Source organism: Brachycentrus maculatus, unplaced genomic scaffold, assembly GCF_059751285.1.
Source record: "Brachycentrus maculatus isolate JH-2025_06_01 unplaced genomic scaffold, ASM5975128v1 h1tg000203l, whole genome shotgun sequence".
In the NCBI taxonomy this organism is placed as follows: domain Eukaryota; kingdom Metazoa; phylum Arthropoda; class Insecta; order Trichoptera; family Brachycentridae; genus Brachycentrus; species Brachycentrus maculatus.
In genome coordinates, this window is record NW_028280954.1 from 944,003 (window position 1) to 961,352 (window position 17,350).

At 36.3% G+C, this 17,350-nt stretch overlaps 1 protein-coding gene across 4 annotated transcripts in view; it reads left to right on the plus strand.

The window, feature by feature from the left end:
- Nucleotides 1–17,350, plus strand: part of CkIalpha (Casein kinase Ialpha) — a 44,460-nt gene that overhangs the window by 22,423 nt on the left and 4,687 nt on the right. For all 4 annotated transcript variants that reach the window (XM_088263816.1, XM_088263815.1, XM_088263814.1 and 1 more), the window contains exons 3-8: nucleotides 6,976–7,097; nucleotides 7,985–8,179; nucleotides 8,253–8,352; nucleotides 10,040–10,142; nucleotides 11,300–11,386; nucleotides 13,967–14,144. In XM_088263816.1, coding sequence (XP_088119942.1) covers nucleotides 6,976–7,097; nucleotides 7,985–8,179; nucleotides 8,253–8,352; nucleotides 10,040–10,142; nucleotides 11,300–11,386; nucleotides 13,967–14,144 — 785 coding nt within the window. The remainder of the gene's footprint in view (nucleotides 1–6,975; nucleotides 7,098–7,984; nucleotides 8,180–8,252; nucleotides 8,353–10,039; nucleotides 10,143–11,299; nucleotides 11,387–13,966; nucleotides 14,145–17,350) is intronic.

Here is a 17,350-nt window from a genome sequence, read left to right on the forward strand (position 1 = left end):
GAGAAAGTGACCAAGTACATTTTTTACAAAAATGTGATCATTGACTATTTCGTATCTTACTAGCTTAAGGATTTTAAAACTTGGAAGTATAATATATTGACTTGTCAATTGTGATTAACTGCATTGATGTTTATTTTATTGCCAAGCAAAAGGGATTTAAATGGTCCTCCTGAACATTTTACGTTTTGTTAGTTGGTCACTTTCTCCTGTTCGACCACGATATTGCCAAATGTGAGCACTAAGGTAATCTAAATTTGGAGCAATTTTGTTATGTTCTCAAAACTAGACGTTTTTTCCGCACACCAACCACACCACTAATCACCAAGCACACCAACTAATCACCACGGTACACCAGTGTGCCGCGGCACACACGCGGTGGAACGATGGTGTAGAGCATGGGTCGGCAACCTTTTGTTGTAAAAGGGCCAAATATTTTTCATGGGGATCAGTGCGGGCTGCACTTGCAGTAGGTATACATACAATATTTATGCACAAATATTTTAGTTTTAAAAATAAAACGCTAAGTGTATATTTTAACGACATTTATTGTATTTAATAAAATCAATGAGATTCCCTTCGGTCCCTTTCTCGCTTCCTTTCACTCGATTGTGTATAATATCGTCCGTCATGTGCGTTGCGGCGAGAATCTCGCGGGCCGCACCAAGATGTCTCGCGGGCCGCATGCGGCCCGCGGGCCGCAGGTTGCCGACCCATGGTGTAGAGTAACAGAAAATCTGTAAGATTCAACATAATTATTTTATTTTTTACATATATAGTTAACAAGATTTTTTTAAACTATGTATATAATTTTCTTGACATTTACTATCTTAATATTAGTTAAACTGTTCTCTCCAATAAAGAGACTAAGCTCTTGTGCTTGGAGCGAGACTTACATAGACATCAGCAAATAGAGCCGCCAATAATTTAGCCATCTTACCAATATTAAAATAAGTCCATCGTTTCTGTCAAGTCATTCATTACCAACTCGCGAAAACAACGTATTTACGAAAGCGAATTTTCCAAAATAAAATGATGAGTTAAAATATTGATTATATCGGGTGTTATAAACACTTCACGAGTCTAATACAATCCTTTATAGGTTGAGTATGTTAAATTTGATATTCCTCTCGTCTGACTATGATCCATTACGTCAAATGTTACACCTGGGTTTAAAGAAAATTAATTTGCGGGCTATTGATTAAGGTGCCTTAAATTGTTGATCACTCGCGTCTTGATACAACGCGCCAAGTCTGCAGACGACGAAATACCATTTACGAAGAGGTTTCCCGCAAGGTCGCTCGCTTGCAGCCACGAAATTTGACTTTTCAATCGGTCCTTTTTCACCCACTAGCCACTCCATAATGGGCGTCGCTAATTATTAGCGTATTGCAGAATCGCCCGTCCCCTTCACTCTCCGCGTCGGGCGTGCGCGAGGGAGCGAGACGGGGACAGGATTACATATCGGTTTTGTTTACATCGCGGAGGTAATGGCGTGGGCCATCTAATCTCTGAAGGCTGCACATTCCACTTGAACTTTCAAGTGTTGCTATCGTTAAACGATGCAATTCAACAAGTAAACGCCAACTTACGGCCCAATATACGATAAATCATAACTTAATTTTCTTTAAACCTAGGTAACATTTGACATAACTGATTTTTGTTGTTGCATAAAACACTGTTTTTGTATTGAAAAAAAAGTATAACATAAATGTTCAAAATGCCATAACCAGGCGAAACAATTGTAGAATAAAATAACAACCATGTATTTTTTTCCACTTGAATTTTATTTGACTAGCAACCGAGTTTCGTCGTCACCGACATCATCAGACTGTTGTGAGGCTAGACAAAATTCTATGTTGTAAGGTCAAATAAAATTCATGTGGAAAAAGTTACTTAATTGTTATTTTATTCTATAAAATGCAGTTCCACCTAGAACGTCTGTACAAAACTTAAAACGAAACAATTGTCACAATTATAATTTTTGTGTCTTTAACAATAAAATGCCTCCGTGGTGTAATGGTCAGCGTGTTTAGCTACCGTGCTGGTGGTCCCGGGTTCGATTCCCAGGGGGGGTTGAAAATAAATATTAGTGATTTAACACTGTAATATTTATTTAATATTACCCTGGACTGGTTCCTGAAGTGCAAGAGTGATCACCTTGCCTTCATGTAAGTAATGATCAAGATAACACTGCGTCAATTTGATGCAGTGCCCTATGCACCATTAGGTGCGGATAAGGGTTATAATAAAAAATAATAATAAAAATATAACAATAAAATACTAGACTCAAAAAATCAGTGTTTGACTTTAACATTCAATATATAAAATGAATATTTGTTTTTACTCGTATTTCTATCTCAAAACTTTAATAGCAACCTGCGTATGTAGTGTCGCGTATGCAATGATACAGACGCACATGTGATTTCTGTTGACAAATACCTCGAGCGCTGTGTGCATAGGATAGTGTGCCGCATTCCAGCGGCCGACCAATACACGTTTGACGATAATTTCATAGAAATCTAACGCGCCACCTCTATAGGTGACGGTTAAATTTAGCAGCAATATGCTCGAAATCGCCAATTCGATCTCGTACTATGCAGACTTCTCCTGTACTATACTTTCAGACAATAGATTTTTGTCACGATGTTGGTTTATTGGCTAATAAATTAATATGAAAAATCACAAGACTATCGATAACATTCTTATTTAAATCTGTAGAGAACTAAGGGAGATATTAAGGTTTAAACTTTAGATATTTGAATAAAACGAAAAACGTGCGTTCGCGTACGTCATCAAATTTCCGTCATCGAACGTTTTACATCACGTCATATGGTTTATAGAGCTGTAATAGAAGTAGTGTGGATTGTTTGTTTACCACTACACTACCATTTGTGTTATGCAAATATGATGGGAGGGGGGTTGGGAGGGTGGACCATAGACATCAACAAATAGAGCTAATAATTTACCAATACTAAAATAAGTCCATCCTTTCTGTGACGTCATTCATTACCAACTTACGAAAACAACGTATTTACGAAGGCGAATTTTCCAAAAGAAAATGATGAATGAAAATGGTGTGGCGTTCTATTCTCTCTGCCTGCCCCTGCGGGGAAGCGGCGTGATGGTTAGTTAGCAAAATCGAAGCAGAAGTCGTTCGGCTTCTTTACTGGGTGACCTCAATCCTAATGCAGTCGATGCAGTTTCCCATCACTATGTGCATTTCGTGACGTATTTCAATCCGGTGCATAATGCAAATCGTAGATAGTACGCGTCCATCGGGTGACATTATTTTGTACAACATACACGTACCCGACATGTGGTACGTTCGTAGGCACAAATGCAGTGTTTACATTGTCATCAAATCGGTGGAATCATTTGTCCAATCCTGGGCTGGGATTCCATACGGAAGTTGACGCTTTAGCTATGTAGTGTAGATAACTTATTTTGCCTCCATAGTATGTACGACTACAAAAAAATAAAGGTACCGTAGAATGGGGCTACTTGAACTTTGATGTGTTACTTGAGCCCAGTACAAAATAGAGATTTAAATCTGTATTTGGTCTACAATGATGGACGTATCGGGACAATAAGTGTCACCTGTCAGTGAAACAATGCATCATGTCGATACGTTTATTATTGTAGACCAAATACAGATCTAAATAAAAAAAATTGTACTGGGCTCAAGTAACAATTCAAAGTTCAAGTAGCCCCGTTCTACGGTACATAAGGTACTGTAAAACAGGGACATAGTTTTTTCCCTTGAATCGTCATTTTACCATGGTAATTTTTACGGTTGATATGTATTCTAGGGTCACGAACTAGCGACGATTTTTACGTTCTGCGTCCTTTTGTTTTTTATTTTATTTTTTGCAAATCACGCAGTTAATATTATAACATAATTAATGAATTTATTCGCGCGCTTTGATTCAAAACTACGCTCGCGCATGCGATGCTGTCCCGTTGTACAGTAAAACCTCGATATAACGGATAAATAAACAACACTAATATATTCCGTTTATTGTTTCGGCATTCACTGTGGGTAAGACATGATGAACTTTTTAAAAGAAAAACACTTGTTTTTTACTACTTGAGTTTATTTTATGACGACTAGTTTCGGAAGCTATGCTTCCATCTTCGGGTCTAAATGTTAACTTAGTTACTTTTCTTTTAAAAACAATACAAAACATTAAAGAAAATATATTTATTGTCTTCGGACACTCGTCGTGAAGTGATGTTGCTGTTTGATATCGACGCGCTTGCTTTCGGTAATCCTTCTTTAAAAAGTAATCAAGTTTTGTTGAACACTTTTGAAGTTTGCTGTTTTTGCCTATAATTTTGTTGAACTTCGTTATCTGCGGAACAGTAAAAAAATGTTATTAGATCGTCGAGATGTGATCTTACCACTGATAACTTCACTTCTGGCAGTGTTGTTGTTGCTCCGACTAGGTGCAGTCTACGAACCGGACGCCATTATATCTCAAATTTTAGTGCTAGACGTGTGACGTGATTATCATGGCTGCTAAAAAAATTTTACATGCCGTGACACTTGAATTTAACCATGTGAATTATAATAAGGTTGTCCGCCTCCGTAGTGTAATGGTCAGCGCGCTCGGCTACCGTTCTGCAGGTCCCGGGTTCGATTCCCAGAGGGGGGTCCAATAATATATGATTTTTTCACTCTAATATTTATTCAATATTACCTTAGACTGGTACCTGAAGCGGAGGACTGATCACCTTTTCTTCGTGTGTTAACGATCAAGATAACACTGCGTTTATATGATGCAGTGCCCTATGCACCATCCGGGTGCGGATAAGGGTTCGAATGAATGAATTATAATAATAGTAATAGGACGTTTTAATTTTTTTGTATTTGACCGGATTTTTGTCTGTTACATCCTAACCATCGCGCCGGTTCCCCGGAGGGGTGGTAGGCAGAGAGAATATGAAACCGCACCAATCTTACTTTGCAAACAATATTCGCCTCTTCCACATTCACTCATCTCATTCGTACACAATGATTATTCCGACTCGTGACCTGACCATCATCAATATCCTGTTAGTAGTAACCCGTGCAGGACTTTTTTTTTTTTTACATTTTACCGAATTTTTGGTCCGTTATATCGAGGCTTTACTGTATTATTATTCCCGTCCCGTTTAGCTCCATTACGCTATTTACGCGTTTATTTTTACAATGCGAATTTGTGACGATATCTTGCTGCGTGCGCTACGATTTCCGATACAATTCACGCGATTTGTAGTGTAATGAGCGCAAGCCGGGGTTAATAGTCTGTTGATAGTGCGACCCTCCAGTCAAAACTCTTTATTGCTTAGCTTTAGGGGGAAACTCAACCCTTTGGCTACCAGAACCTGATATATCGGATTTAGAATCCGTCTGATCTGACGTCATGATTTATAAAAGTATCAAGAAATATTTTGGACAGTACGTTAGGGATTCCTATAGGGTTATGCATACAATTTCGTTTTATATTATGGTTTTTTCTTGTAATACATCCATATTTAGAATTATATGATCATTTATATCTTACATAAGTTATAATACTACAAAAAATTAAGTTATTAAAATATATACTTAAAGAGAAACGAAAAAAACAAAGTAGAATAAACCAATTTCGTTTCCGCAAAAAGTAAATTGTGTAAAGCTGTGATATTTTTCCGATAGATGCAATAAATTGATATAAATTTAATACAAATTTTCCATATCTAAAAAAATTATAATAAAATCTAAAATAATAATAATAAAATGGACCATAGACACCAACAAATAGAGCCGCCATTAATTTAGCAATGTTACCAATATTTAAATAACTCCGTCGTTTCTGTGACGTCATTCATTGTCAACTTACGAAAATAACGTTTTTTCGATGGCGAATTTTCCAAAAGAAAATGATGAATGAAAATATTAATTATATCGGCTGTTATAAACACTTCACGAGTCTAATACAATCCTTTATAGGTTGAGTATGTTAAATTACATATTCCTCCCGTCTGACAAAGATCCATTTTATCGCATTCTTAATGCGTCATTTGGGTACCTACTTACCTACCTAGCTAGCTAGCTAGCTATCCAGACTCGAGAAATCTTTCTTGATTTGCCATTATGATTATTCTTGTACGACGCAATCATTATTTCCGGGAAATAATTTATTTACTCAAATTATCTTTTCGCTGTGTATTAAAACACATTTACTCATATTTATCGTAAGTATTTACCGTTCTAAAATTGTGACGATCACTATGACAGCGTCGTTAACCCTTAGCCGACGGGCGTGTGGCGAAATAAATCCTAATTTTGTGATTGACCTATTTTTTTAAAATTCGGATTCATTACTGTGTTTCATGTTATGAAACTCGGAATTAAATGGAGTTTCTTGTGATTTGGGAGTAGGGTGTGACTGTGCGTCAGTGTTTTTTAATATTAAAATTATTTTAAATAGAGATATTTATTAATAATAAAAAATACGTATTTTATTAGTATTAATTGTATAAAACAAATGTAAAATATAGATTTTTTTTAAAGTTTGATTTAAAAATTTTTTGGGAATATATATTTTTTAAATAAACAAATTTAAGTTTTAATTTTAAATTTGAAGTTGAAATTTTAGTTTAACCCAGTACACAGTTTGTTTTAATAACTAGATTTTTAAAAAAGGTGGTTGAAAGATAAAATCAAAGATTATTGATTATTGAAATATTTCATAATATAATTCATATACCAAATAAAACAGTTATTTTCTTCAACTTGACATCTAATATTAGCTCTTTTTCTTAATATTAGTTTTTTTTTGCAATACAATGCAGCTTGTGTGGGACAGTTGCCATATACTGGATAATTGTCATATACCGGATTCTTGCTATATACCGGATGTTTACCATATACCGGATTCTTGCTTTATACCGGATAGTTGCTGTATACCGGAAAGTGAGTGAATAATAATTTGGTGTGGTTTGTTGCAGATGGTTTGGACAAGAAAGGGACCACAATGTGCTCGTGATGGATCTGCTAGGACCCAGTTTAGAAGACTTGTTCAACTTCTGTTCAAGACGGTTTACTATAAAAACAGTTCTCATGTTAGTTGGTAAGTGACTCCAAATGGAAATGGTATATTTCTTTTTACAAATATTGTTCAGTTACAAAGCCCTCCCTCCATCCTATTTTTTAAATATAGATTCATGACCATGTAGTTTGCCTAGAACCTCTAATGGGTTGTACTAAATATTTTTTTTATTAATTAATTAGGCTGGCACTTGGTAATATCTTTTCATATTTAAGTTTTACTTGATAAACATGATGACAATCACACATATAACAATAACAATAACAATAACAAAATTTTAAAAAATATTAATATAAAGTCGTAAACTCCAACATTTTGAAGCAATAGAAATTGACAAAATTCTGAATAATATTATAAACCCGTAACTAACAATATGAGAATGACTAAAGCCTCCCCCCTATTGTCCATGTTCCTACTGGAAAAAATATATATAAACAGCTCATACCTCCTCTTTATCCTTCAACGTTTTAAGGACACAACTCTTAACCCTTTCCGGTCCCCCAAAATTAAAAAAAAAAACTCTAGGTAGACAGTTACATTCCAATTGGAAAAAAATCTTTTCTCTGCTCCACATACAGTTGTAATAGATACGAGTGACAAAAATGTAAGCTTGGAATTTAAACTAATAATACTAATGATAAAAAAAATGTCAAATAACATCCGACATTGGACCTAAGAGCAACAAATCGATGTCAAATGAGATTCGAATTTGGACCAGTAAAGGTTAAATTTAGATTTAGCTTAAAAAATTATACGGAATGCATCAAAATACATATCACAATGTATTTTAAGAAATTGTAGTATTTACCAAGTAAAATTTAAAAAATTAAATATTTTCTCTAATAATTGCAAAGTCCATTGTAGGTTTTTGAGATTCCTAGTTATTATACGAACGTTTACCTTTCCAGACCAGATGATAGGCCGCATAGAGTACCTGCACTGCAAAAACTTCATCCACCGCGACATAAAGCCAGACAACTTCCTCATGGGCATCGGGCGGCACTGCAACAAGCTCTACCTCATCGACTTCGGGCTGGCCAAGAAGTTCCGCGACTCTCGCACGCGCTTCCACATCTCCTACAGAGAGGACAAGAGCCTCACGGGTAGGTGATCACTCGCGCTCGGCCTCCCCCACCCCCCAACCCCCGAACCTGTACTCATGCGCTCTCCTTGCAGGCACGGCGCGGTACGCATCCATCAACGCACATCTCGGCATAGAGCAGTCCAGAAGGGACGACATGGAGTCACTCGGCTACGTACTCATGTACTTCAACAGGTACGCCCGCACGGAATTATAACTATATATCGCTAGTGTAAAAGCAAAGGGGTATATCTGTCTCAGACCAAATTTTACGGGAGAGCAAAAACAAACTTGCGAAATTAAATATTTTATTTGGATGGCATATGTACATATCTTAAAAAAACTAAATTAGTGTTACAAGTACTGCTATATCCTTTTGCTAGATTATGGAATACGTATTTTAGACATTTTGTGGAATGAAATTAGAAAATGAAAAATTTTACAGAAATACCCCTTTGCCATTACACTACCGATTTATTAAATGTTAAAAATCAAACACTGATTTTTTGAGTCTACTAAGTTGTATTATATTTTTAAAAAAACACATAATTAATAAAATTTTATGTCAATTGTTTCGCCTAGTTATGGGATTTTTAAACGAATATTTCATTCGTCTGAACATGCCATAACTACTAGTGCCATTCCATCTACGGGTTTGCATATAAACTAAAGCATTCTTATTAATGCTTTACTTTATATTCAGACCTGTGGATGGAAGTTTCCGAAACTAATCCTAACAGTATAATACTTAAGTGGTAAAAAACAAGTGTTTTATTTATAATTTAAACAATTTTTAGGGGTGTCCATATCCTTCACAAATCTGGAGCTCATGAAAAAGGATTTGGACATACCCAATAGTGTGTGGTTCATTATAATTTTGAAAAGTTTGTGGTTGTTTATCGGCATGCCATATATATTGAAAGCTGTCCCACCGTATTCCCAGATCTGATACAGAAGCATAAAGGCTTTCTGACAGACCTTCTCTTGCAAAGTAATTTTTTGTTTTTGTTTGATGAACTAGTTATGAATGAAATGGTTAATAAAAATGTGAGTGGATCAAAAAACAAAGACTTTTTATTTCTCAAAATAATATAACAATATGATCCACAAAGTTAATGCTTTCAATATTCAAAACTTAAGTTATGAAATTTATAGAAAATGTGAAACAAAATTGTATCTTGATTTTACTGTGAATATACATTTTAAAGCTTTCAATATTCCTGTCTAAATAAATACCTTGGAGTAAAGTGTTGGTCTCTGCGTTAATGTAACCATGATGTTATGAAAGCACTAAAAAAATATCACTTGGCTTATCTCGATTGACCTGAAAACGTAAGGTGATATTTAATTATTTTTTTAAAATTAAACACTTCGCTCACTCCTTTCAACAACGTCATTTATAAAAAATTGTCAATTTTCAGTTGTGCATGTTTTCGGAATGCCCAGAAAATGTACTATATCCCAGCAAAAGCGGCATATTTTTAACATAATATTTACCCGCCACAGGACAGAAATTGTTTTTTTTGCATTTTGTAGAAAAAGTATTGTTTAATAATTTTTTAAAATATACTCAATATTTTTCAAATGGAGGAAAAACATTCAGGATTTACCTAAAAAGATCTGTTGCACGCTAAAAAGTCCAATAAGTGGCTTGATATTTATTTTTAATACATTTTGTTATATTTTTAAACTTTAAAAACGATCTCCTGAAATATAATTTTTTGTTTATATATGACGTTGTTGAAAGGAGTGAGCGAATTGTGATAAACCACTTAGTGAGTTTTATTTTTATTATACACAATTTTCGAAAACTTACAGATGTTTTCATCTACATGTGAAAATTAAAACTAACGATATTAAATGTTGGAATGTATTTTTGCAGAGGAACATTACCGTGGCAAGGACTTAGAGCCGCAACAAAACGACAGAAGTATGAAAGAATCAGCGAAAAGAAAATGTCCACCCCCGTAGAGGTGTTGTGTAGGGTGAGTCCCCCAGTCTCCTCGCTGTGCACTGAACGCTCATTCCGAGAGTTGACAAACTAACAAATACTTCACAATTTTTCCATCTCACAATTTTTTTATTTTTACTAAACCCTTATCCTCACCTCAATGGTGCATAGGGCACTGCATCAGATACACGCAGTGTTATCTTGATCGTAAACACACGAAGAAAAGGTGATCAGCCCTCCGCTTCAGATACCAGTCCAGGGTAATATTGAATAAATATTATTGTGAAAAAATCACATATATTTATCTGACCCCCCCATGGGAATCGAACCCGGGACCTCCAGAACGGTAGCCTAGCGTGCTGACCATTACACTACGGAGGCGGACAAAAATAATATATTGAATACTAACATTTAATTGCAAGTTTTTGTTATAATAAAGGTACCGCATTGCTGTTTTTACGGCAATTTTGAAGATTACATATTTATTACTTTGTTTAATAATATTGTAACTATCGTGATACCATATGTCATTGTTTCGCAAAGTGTGTGCTGCGGCATACTGGGTGTACTGCGGTGATAAGATGGTGTGCCGCGGAAAAAGTCTAGTTTTGTGAAAATAACACAATTGCTCCAAATTTTGATTGCCCGTGTGCTCAGTTAAGTAGGCTCACATTTGGCATTAAACATACTATGGTAAATATGCACCACTGAAATTTCTTAATTTGGTACATGTACCTTGAATAGAAAAAGTTTTTGAAACACTGCCATATGTCATGGTTTTGTAATGGATTCAACCGCCACTTAGGTTAGGACAATAAGAAATAAAAAGAAGACTTGCATCGCAATTTGATAAATACGTAGATTTAGTAAGACCTTAACAAAGAGATTGGTATATAATATTTTTGGATTATTCCATCTTTTCTGTCTTTGAAATGAGGCCAGCGCAGAAGGTGAAAATACCCTTCCCGCTGTTAAGCATCAATCCACCCAACGGTTTGAAATACCTTTCCCGCCCGAAGTGTGTTAAAAGATGAGCTTTTATTCTTTTATTATGGCTTGCGTATTCCGCAATGCCCGCACAGTCCAATCACCCGAGGTCGGCCCTCCGATAGATCCGCAACTGTCTGGCTTCAAGAATCTAGACTCTTATCTGTGTTTTAGTTTGTTATATATTTGTCTAACTATTTACAGGGAGTGCCTGCAGAGTTTGCAATGTATTTAAATTACACCAGAGGACTGTCCTTCGAGGAGGCGCCAGATTACATGTATCTAAGACAAGTGAGTTTTACTTTAAATTATTTCATTATAAAAAAAAAAATATTTGTGTTTTTATTATTTACAAAATAAACTTCAATTTCATACTATTTCTGTGAGCCTAAGCGGCTCATTATTTAATATAGGTATCAAATTGTCCGCCTCCGTAGTGTAATGGTCAGCACGCTCGGCTACCGTTCGGGAGGACCCGGGTTCGATTCCCAGGGGGGGGTTAAATAAATATAAGTGATTTGTTCACTCTAATATTTATTCAATATTACCCTGGATTGGTACCTGAAGCGGAGGCTAATCACCTTTCCTTCATGTGTTAATGATCAAGATAACACTGCGTTTGTACGATGCAGTGTCCCATGCACCATTGGGGTGCAGATAAGGGTTTGAAGAAGAATCAAATTATGGTAGAGTGGCTTAGAACCCAGAAACTCTGACTCGAGAGTCCACGACACTTACCACGGGACCACAATCCGACACTAACACTATTTATGAATATGTATACATTTGTATACATTAAGGCAGCAGCAGGCACCTCAGTGGTTGGAGCGCTACGTGCAGCGCAGTCAAGGGATAACTGGAGAAGAGTCATTGCTTCTGCAAGGGTCACAACCCTCAGCAATGAGGATTAAGACGGAGAAGAATACATTTTTCACCTGTTAGTCATCTGACCAGCTATTGATGGATCAATATTCCGATTGTGACTCGGAGATTGTCGTTATCAATTTGAGATAATCATTCCGCTGCTATCAGTTGGATAAAGATGAACTTGTGGGTATAACCCAAATCGCTCACTCCTTTCAAGAACGTCATAAATCGAAAATCGTCAATTTTCAGTTGAGCATATTTTCGGAATGCCCAGAAAATGTACTATATCCCAGAAAAAGAGGCATATTTTTAACTTAATATTTACCCGCTACATGGCAGAAAGTGTTGTTTTTGCATTATGAAGAAAAAGTATTGTTTAATTATTTTTTTAAATAAACTAAATATTTTTCAAATGGAGAAAAAATCTTCAGGTTTTACCTAAAAAGATCTGTTGCGTAGTAAAAAGTTCAATAAGTGGCTAGATATTTATTTTTAAAACATTGTATTATATTTTTAATCTTTAAAAACGGTCTCCTGAAAAATCAAGTTTTTTGATTTATGACGTTCTTGAAAGGAGTGGGCGAAATGTGAAGGCTCAAAGTCGAATCGTTTCTTGCAATTTGTCACGATTTTGCTCACGCAAGGTGTGTGCCAGTCATGGGTGTGACTAATCCACCAGTTAAAAATAAACAAGCGTATTTGCGGGGCTTACAACCTGTTACCATAATTTCATGCACTGTGTAATATTCACTATTATGCCCATGAATGAATATCGCTCACTCCTTTCAAGAACATCATAAATCATAAATTGTCAATTTTCAGTTGTGCATGTTTTCGGAATGCCCAGAAAAATGTACTATATTGGGATGTACTAAAATGTACTATATTAGCTGGGGCTAAAGAGGCATATTTTTAACATAATATTTACCCGCTACAGGGCAGAAAGTGTTATTTTTGCATTTTGAAGAAAGGGTATTGTTTAATTATTTTTTTGAATATATTAAATATTTTTCAAATGGAGAAAAAACCTTCAGGTTTTACCTATAAAGATCTGTTGCACAGTAAAAAGTTCAGTAAGTGGCTTGATATTTATTTATTATATTTTTAAACTTTAAAAACGTTCTCCTGAAAAATCAAATTTTTTTATATGTGACATTGTTAGAAGGAGTGAGCGATATGTCAGACAAGATAAGTCTTGTCGGTGGATACATTATTTTATGTATTAATTTCTACCCCCCACGGTTGCTATGTCGTCGGAACATCTTTTTTGAGTCTGCTGATGCCTAAATGCTTACTCTTGCCAGGTCACCTAATAATAAAAAGCAAAATAGAGAGTATGAGGTGTGGGCAGAAGGCAGATCTCCTGGCCTCAAATATACGGGGATCAGGACCCTAGAGCTGCCCGAGACAAGGACAATTACTCCTTGTGATATTGAAAGCCGACACTGAAAGCTGTCCCACCAACCTGATACAGAAGTATCTAGGCTTTCTGACAGACCTTCCCTTGCACAGCAATCATTATTTTTTTTAAAATTAAGTTGTGAAATTTATAGAAAATGTGAAACATAATTGTATCCTTAACCTGTCAACCGGGCGGGACGCATAAATACGTCAAACGCAAACAATATCAGGTACGGGTAGGACATATGAATACGTCCGTGAAATATATGTTTATTATATTATATATATGGACGTATATTTATCAAACAACAAAGGTTTTAGTCATCCATACATGTCTCAACATGAATTTAAGACACGGAGTGAATCAGTATTCGCGCCCGTTACAAATTGCGTAATTGGACAGCGGACCGCCCGGTTAACAGGTTAAAAGCTTTCCATATCCCTCTGTCACTGCCAATCTAATTAAATAATTAAATAGTTGACGTCAGGGGGACCTGACATGACACGCACAGAAGGAGGAGGTATCTATCGCAAAGTTTTAGGTGTCCGCCCTCAGTGGTTGTGCCCGCTGGTGACTTATGTTTGGTCGTTGTGTGTTGTCAGCTGTTCCGCATCCTGTTCCGCACGCTGAACCACCAGTACGACTACACGTTTGACTGGACCATCCTGCGGCAGAACACGGACGACCCCATGCCCGGCGCCTCCGCGCTGCCGCCCGCGCCCGCCGCGCCCGCGCAGCCCGCCGCCGTGCCCGCCGCGCCCATGACCAGATCTAGTTATGGTGAGCCCACTACCCACATACCCCCGCGGACCAGCCCAACCTTCCCCTCCCGGTGATATGTATTTACTACAATTCCACATAAGATATTCACATAGGGTGAAGACTGACCGGAGAATTTCGTCGTAACGTAACATGCTACGATGCGAGCATTCAGGCAGTCAGTACAGCGAGCCGAGCGCTCCATCCATAGTTTCGTATGCTCGGTGATGCTCGCCGCGAGCGATGTTACGACGAAATGCTCCGGTCAGTCTCCACCTTAATAGATACGGGGAATTTTTTCAACAAAAATGTGAAAGCTTTTAGAAAGATAACTGTAACATGATAATATCGGTATATCAAAATATTTTAGTATTTCTTGATCTTCCTAATAGATGTTTGTATATATTCTAATAAAAAAATATTGCAATTGGATTCGATATTGGCTCGCGACAAGCTCAAAAGAGAGTTCACTTTGTATGGCCGGCCTGACGAGTACGGAATTGGAAAGCGCGTTAATGCGCTCGTGGCAGCAAACCCATTTTTAAAAAAAATTGTGTTTTTATTATTTATAAAAATACTTCAATTTCATACTATTTCTGTGAGCCTAAGCGGCTCCTTATTAAAAATAGGTATCAAATTGTGGTAGAGTCGGTTCGAACCCGGAACTGTGACTCGAGAGTCCGCAACACTAACCATGGGACCACAGCTGACACAAATTTTTGTATTCCTCTGTAATACAATTACATATTACATTAAAGTATTATAATATAAAGTTATTCATTTGCAGCGATGGAAATAAATAACTTGCGATAAAATCACGCATAGAATCATCAATACACAGATGTTTCTCAGTGTGTGCGTACATGCCGTGCTTTGCGCACACGCGCACGCGGCATCATAATGTTTCCGCCAATCTCCTTTTAGTGGTGCGCAAGTCGTCCTTTGGGTGGATTGGCCGCTACGCCAGCTATGGCGGCTAATTGCGTTGTATTTTTTTTTTTAGTTACTAACCAGAGCTAACATTACAAAATTGTCGCGTTTCAACCTCAACTAAGGTCAATAAAAGCAACATTTAAGAATATTCACATTTTTCCTGTTTTTAGAGCACATTTTCATATGGTGTACAAAATACATATCACCGTTGCATGTGGAAGTTTTTAGCACCGTAAGAGAAAGCTCATCTCTTTCCATTTTTTTTCCACTTATGATTTGAAGATTTAACTTTTTTTTTGTAAAGGTGAATTGTTAAGCTTACTCAAAACATATTCCTCAAATCATTCTAAGTAGGTACCTAGTTTTTATCACTCTTTTGATTCAATCTCCCATCACTGATTTGTCGACATGCAGAAGTAAGTACAGTGCCAGCTCGCTAATCCGAATGTAAATCGTGCAGTGAGTCGTTCGGATTAGGAAATTGTTCGGATTACTGTGTGTTTTGAGAAAAATGAGGGAAAAAAGTGAATTTAGGTTTATAAAAATGCTCTTTATTTTAGGTGTTTTTATTAAGGTACCGAAGTAATAATTTAAAAATTTCACATTTTGATTGGAGCTTGAAAAAATTAGATATTTTCTTTTGGACCCACAAACCTAACTGGTTTTCAAGGGCTTAATCACATATTTCTCATCTAAACCATCAATTCCTATCAACAGGAACACGGCTTCTGGACCACTTCTTCAGTCCGGTTGATAGCTATGTCACGGCTTTAGAAGGTGGAATCAGCTGAGCCGTGAAATCATTCCTCGGGATTAGCAAGCGGGCACTGTATTTGCTCGGAACATTAGTACGAGTGGTTGTCACAAACATTATAAACTTTAGAGGTAGTTGTAGCAGCATTCATTCACTACCGTTTTGTCAACTCAAGTAGTAGTAGTGGGTTATGTCACCACTGATGCGAGATTGTCACCTTGTGATTCTCACGCCATTTACACTAAGAGTCATATCACAAAGTTATAGCAATTAGTTTTACCGTCTTTTTTCAAATAAAATAAAAAAACAAAATTGTTTTGTAGCTATTGCCAACTTGAAGATAAAACTTGTTAGCGTATTTTGTTACGTTTGGGACAATTAAAACCGAAACATTAACTTCCTATGGTTTATATGACACAGATCTGACTATATTTAACTTAACGGCATAGACTAGTATAAAATTTACTGCTTTGTTTGCTGTTGAGGTAAGTGTGTATCAGTGTTTATTAGTTTTATTTTAAATCATTCTGCCAGGTATACATGAAGCGTGACTCAATGTGAATTCTAAAAAGTCCATTTTATCACCTTAAGAGTCATACTTCACTTATCGCTGGCACAATGTAAACCAAACTCTCCTTCAAATTGGGATGTGGCTCAATCCGAGAACAGAGGTACGTATCATGTTGTAAAATGCTTAATTTGCCATAATAATTGTCATTCATTTTCCCCCTTTCATTAATTAATATGTTGAACGATTGAGCCTACCTTTTTGATTAAAACTAACCACCCATTTTTTTTTTAAATTAAAATAATTAGATAGTATGGAACTCCGCAGTGTTCAGTGAACTGAGCAGATCAATGGAAAAATTACCTGAGTAATTTTTCCGCTGCGTCAAGTTGTGCGCTTTGAATGGTGAAGGGAAAGCCGATGTGTGTCCGCTTCTGTGTATTGCCAATAACCGTAGGTACGAATGCATCGCCATTTCATTTAGCCAGATTACGTCCCTCTACGGCCACCGTCGCTCTCATCCAGTCTTCTCTGCCCGCCCCTGCGGTCAAATGGCGTACCGGTATGTTCTAGTAATTTCAACACGGATATAAGGTTTAGCCAGATCAAATTTATAGGAATTTAGAATTCATCTACACGATTGCCTTTTTTTTTTGGTCGAGAAATTGTCTAAGCTAGAAGCATATTCTTCTCAAATTCGCTTTTATAACTTTCGTTAATTTTTAATTTACTTGGTAAATACCACTATTTCTTATAATTTTCGATGCATTCCTCATCATTTTCAAATACAGTTGTTTGAAAATTATGTGGAATGCATCGAAACACATCGCTCACTCCTTTCAAGAATGTCATAAACCAAAAAACTTCATTTTTCAGCAGAACGTTTTTAAAGTTTAGAAATATAACACAAAGTATTAAAAATAAATATCAAGCCACTTATTGAACTTTTTACTGTGTAACAGATCTTTTTAGGTAAAACCTGAAGGTTTTTTCTTCATTTGAAAAATATTTAGTATATTTAAAAAAATAATT